The sequence below is a fragment of the Myotis lucifugus genome, unplaced genomic scaffold (assembly GCF_000147115.1).
Source record: "Myotis lucifugus unplaced genomic scaffold, Myoluc2.0 scaffold_11432, whole genome shotgun sequence".
Lineage (NCBI taxonomy): Eukaryota > Metazoa > Chordata > Mammalia > Chiroptera > Vespertilionidae > Myotis > Myotis lucifugus.
The window spans coordinates 1-5,100 of NW_005882480.1; the positions used below are offsets into that span (position 1 = coordinate 1).

The 5,100-nt window shown below is 40.1% G+C and overlaps 1 protein-coding gene across 1 annotated transcript; it reads left to right on the top strand.

Annotated features, from left to right (window-relative positions):
• Positions 1-46: 46 nt before the first annotated feature.
• On the top strand, positions 47-3,304 carry LOC106696178 (leucine-rich repeat-containing protein 37B-like; the record flags this gene model as incomplete). The annotated part of the gene is made up of 4 exons (XM_014451282.2): positions 47-79; positions 1,879-2,010; positions 2,266-2,393; positions 3,206-3,304. Coding segments are annotated over exons 2-4 (330 nt in total), but the record flags the coding sequence as incomplete, so codon positions are not given.
• Between the last annotated feature and the right edge of the window lie 1,796 nt (positions 3,305-5,100).

Consider the following 5,100-nt stretch of genomic DNA (forward strand, 5'->3'; position numbering starts at 1 on the left):
ATTTAAAAATCATATTGAGGCTGTTGCGAAGACAGTACATTGAATTGCGAGACGGAATGTGTGACCGACACACCTTGTGGTGAGACTCAATTGCCTGATGATAAACCTTTTAATTTTTATTTTGTTTTCATTTTTTATTTGTAATCAATGACAATACATTTTTAGGCAAATAAAGTAACTGTATTATTTTTATTTATTTACTCAGAGTTCAACTCTAAAATTTTAAGAACTTCTCTTTGCTAAAAGTCAGATGAAGGGAAGGGTATTACCATTAATGGCTACATTTCGTGTGTTGTGCTCTCTGCTGGGTGCTTTGCTTCCAAATGAGAACTTGTTCATTAGTGTGTCACAGTTTGTAAACTCTTTTGTATGCATTAGGTTTCAATTGCCCTTTGCAGTGTACACAGATATTGATACATTTTTATTTTGTTTTTGCAAGTTTATGAAAAGAGTACAAATGATGCTGTTTCATGTAAGTTTTATTTGGAACTTGAGAGTTTTGGATCCATCACCAGAAGCTGCTACCCAGCCCTTCTAAGGCATGGGAGGGCTCTTTTTTTTTAGACTGTGCAACTCTGACCTTGCTCTGAAGCACAAGGTGTTCTATCCACCAAACAGTCGTGTGCTTTTAAGTATTTTTCTACACGTTAGGTTTATTGGCAGCTACTTGATAACTTCCCAAATGTGCTTTCATGCCCACATAGCTTAAATACAAGTTTCTATGAGTGATCTGTGCTACTGATATAGAGTCAGTGTTGCTTATTTTTCAAAACAATGTTTTGACCAATGATATTACTCCCTTCTGCCCCAACAGTGGGCAGAACAGGCATTTTCATCTCCTTTTAAGGAGAGTGAAAACAAGACCAGAAAGGGCTGACAGCTGTCACCTCGTGCCCAGGTCTCCAGCTCCCAGTTTGGGGCTCTCCGCAAGCCCATGCTCTTTCCCAGGACGTTACCTCCTTCTCTCACCCTTATCACCACCAGCAATACTGTTAATTCTTCTGAAAATTCTTGTGTACCAGCTGCACAATGGTACACTTGACCTTCACACAGTCGAAATCTTTGGATGGTTCCCCAAATACAGCTGAAAATATAAGAAAAGACATGAAATGATAGCAAAGTAGGCATCTGACAAAAGTTATTTTTCCCTTATGTATTTTAGAACCCCAAGTCTTATTCCATAGATTTATTGAACATTCCACAGTGGTACACAACCTGGCAAGTCTCTTAATGTACATCCCAGATGCCTGCCTAAATCTTAAGCACAGAGCGAGGGTAGACATATTGTTTTTTTCTGTATAGAGCCGTCTGTTATGGGGCTGCCATATGTGAAGGCAGGGCCCAAGTGAGGAATCGGTGGGTTAGTGGAGAAGGGTGTGTCCAGATGAGGACGTGTTAGCCATGGGTGTTAATTGTGGTCATCTGTGATGGTAGCAAGAACACAAGCATCCTGAAGAGTGGAGAGAGGAAGGCTCAGGGCCCCTCTGCATCTGAAGCAGGACAGGATGGGTGCGTGAATGTGAGGAGTTCACAGTAGATCTGCAGAGTGTCTAACTGAGTGGGTCTTCTAGCCCTGGCTTTCCTCCAGTAACCGGCAGTTGGCCCTTGGGGACCAATGGAATAATCCTAAATATAGTCACCATATGTCATGCTAGGGAATGCTCTAAGTAATTAACCACTTTAAAAAAAGAGACAGTTTCTCCTTTTGTTTTGTCGACAATCATAGATGTAAGTTGGGGTTTATATTTCTCCTCTCCAAATGGCACTCAGATACTTGCTGATTCTCTATATATTGGACTGGGATGTATGGCTGTGGACTGACAAATAGCTGTCCCGTGAGTCTTTCAATATCAAATGCGATTTCTTCTTTTTTGACAGATGAAGAACTCATAATAGAAGGACCGCTAATGAACACATTACAGGGTCGGCAGGACACCAGCACTGAGCTGACCATTGAGCCAGAGAGGGCATCCTCAGTCAAAAATAGGGACACTTCGGCATCCATTATGAGTGAGCAGCTAGACTTTAACGATAAAAGTGATGTTAATAGTGCACTAAATTAACAATTGCCTTATTTCTTGGAGGGAAATCTAGAAGATATAGAATCAACTTTATTACCATTCATTAAACTGCCTCTTTCAAATGTACATGATGCAGATATGTCCCTGAATCATTTGAAAAACAACAGATGAAATCCTTCTCTTAAACCTGAACTTAACCATTCAAGTTTCAAAAATTAACCGAGGAAACTCTTTTCTGGAATAGGCCTTCTGATGAGACTGCTCACTGAGGAGCAGGAAGTAAAGATATCCAACTCAGAGTGGGATGAGGAACAATGGAAAGATGAGAGGATGCAAACCCTCAAGAAGCAGGAAGAGAGGGTGTCTAATGAGGTAAGGACAGGTCCTGAAACACCTGACCTGGACTTTTAGTCAGTTTAGGACAGTGATGGAGAACCTATGACATGCCTGTCACAGGTGACACACAAACTCATTTTTTTGGTTGATTTTTCTTTGTTGAATGGCATTTAAATATATAAAATACATATCAAAAATATAAATCTTTTTTTTTCTATGGTTGCAAATATCAAAAAATTTCTATATGTGACATGGCACCAGAGTTAAGTTAGGGTTTTTCAAAATGCTGACACGTTGAGCTCAAAAGGTTCGCCATCATTGATTTAGGACATGCCATGAAAGTACCCAGGTAGGAAGACCAGGAGCACCTCCTCTCAGTCGTGTCTTGATCAAGTGACTTTGGCTTAGACAGTGATCTTCCACTTTGCTCATTTTGAGATTTGTGCACTGTTCCTAGGGTAGATGAGAAGAGGACCTAAATTCTAAAATAAACAAATTGTACAAGAAAATGCTAATGATCAGATTACATAACATCAGATGTGGTATGTTCTTTAAAAACCTATAAGATTTGGTATATTGCTTAAGAACCATGTGGAAAGGTGGGGTTTTAGAGTAGTAGTTAAGAATAGCTAGCAATTCATTAGAATAGGCTAGAGAATAGTTTTTATGCTTTCCATATCTTTGTGGGTTTTTTTTAATGTTGTTGTTGGTGTTCTTGTTCTTGTTCTTCTTACTCTCCTCCCCCTCATTCTCCTCCTCCTCCTTACCCTCCTCCTCCTCTTCTCCCCTTCCTCTCCACCTTCCCCTCTTCCTCTCCCTCCTCTTCCTCTTCCTCCTCCTCCTCCTAGCTCAGGCAAGAAGTGCCAAGATATAAGAAGGAAATCATCATTGCATCACCTGTGATTGCAGTAACAGCGTTTTATTTTGTAGTTTTCTGTCTCCTTGTGGTAAGACAACAGTTAATTCAGATTTCCAATATATAGTCCATCTTTGAGGAGGTTCAGAACCCACAACCTGAAAATCAAAGCCACTGTCCTGTCTACTCCTACTTGATACTCTTCTTTAGTCATGAGCACTGAGATATGCTTTATTCTTTTTTTTATTACAAATGATATTCTTGGGATGTCTAAAGGAAGCCCACTCCTAGAAATCTCTGAAAATGAAATCAAGATAACAAGCCATTAGACCATTTTGAAAATATATATTTTTATTGATTTCAGAGAGGAAGGGAGAGGGAGAGAGAGATAGAAACATCAATGATGGGCTGCCTCCTGCAAGGCCCTTATTGTGAGCAAGCCCGCAACACAGGCATGTGCCCTTACTGGAATTGAACCTGGGACCTTTCAGTCCACAGGCCAATGGTCTATCAACTGAGCCATACCAGCCACTAGACTATTTTGAAACTTAAGTTTGATAGGCCAGATTTGATATGATAGCACAATTTCTTCAACTCAAAATGAACGAGGTTGAGTTGATGTACTCACCAATTACTCTCTTCCTGATTTCTTTCTTTGTTGGATAAAATGAGGAGAGATATACAATCTCCAACCTCATGGAGCTATGTCACCCTAGCTGATGGGACATGGCATAATGATAAAAGTGTGATCTTGTCAATTCTTAAGGTATACTTAGCAGCTTCCTTCTCCAGTGTGTAAGGCATGGTGTTAGTAGGTTCAGTTAAAACACTGCAACCTAAATCCTGCATCAGGCTTCTCTAAAGCATGTCATGTTGGAGTCACCTGTTGTTCCTAGAGCTTGTCTGTGTCCCTTTTGTTCAACTACATAATGGTGTACTTTTCCCTACAGGCAGATTGCTGACATTAAAAGAATGATTTAGTAAGCTGACAATCTTGACTCTACCCCATAAATCCAACATAATATATTTTATTTACCCTTTCAACAGTCATGACAGCCCTCCATTCCAGCCAAAGCCACCCCACACCATAACCTAGACACACCAGCCCCATTCCCACTTTTTTAAATGCCTTTGCCCATCTAAAATTCCCTTACTGTGCTCTCCCTGGGGAAGTCCGGTGAATATCTCAAAAGCCAGCTCAGGTTCATCTTTCTTCATGAAGCTTTCCCAGAGTCTTCCAGCCATGCTGTTCCTAGTTCTTTTGTGAGCTGTGTCACTATTTTTCTTTGAGGTAATAGTAAGGCAGTTCCCTCCCCTGAGAACTTAAAAATATGGTAAACCATTTTTTAAAATGTGCCTCCCCAAGAGAGAAATACCTAGGTGAACACATCATGGAGCAGAGCAGAGATGTGTAAAGACCAAGTGGCTTCAGACCTATATGTTCCTAAGACTTTTGAAATGTCACATTTTAATATTCTAATCTGTGGAAGAAAATGAAAAATGGGAATAGAAAAGCCACCTAATTATTTGAGAGGGAAAATAATAGCAGATTTATATTCTCATCTTAAACATATTTACAAAATGTAAAAAAAAAATAGAACCTGTATAAGTACTAGAAGAAAACAGAAGCAATATATTTATAATCTGGTGGTGGGAAACAGCTTTTTGAGCCTGATACCACAGGCAGAAACTTTGATAGATTTGACCACCTTGCCTGTGACACCATTAGCAAACTTAGCACTGGTTGATGCCAAGCACAGGATGAAGATTTTTCCATATACATGAGCGATTCAGTCCCCACAATCCTGTGAGGAAGATAGTACCACCTTCTCCCATAGATGGAGATGGACTTAAGCTCCCAGTGGCAAAGGCAAAAGCAGGACCCTG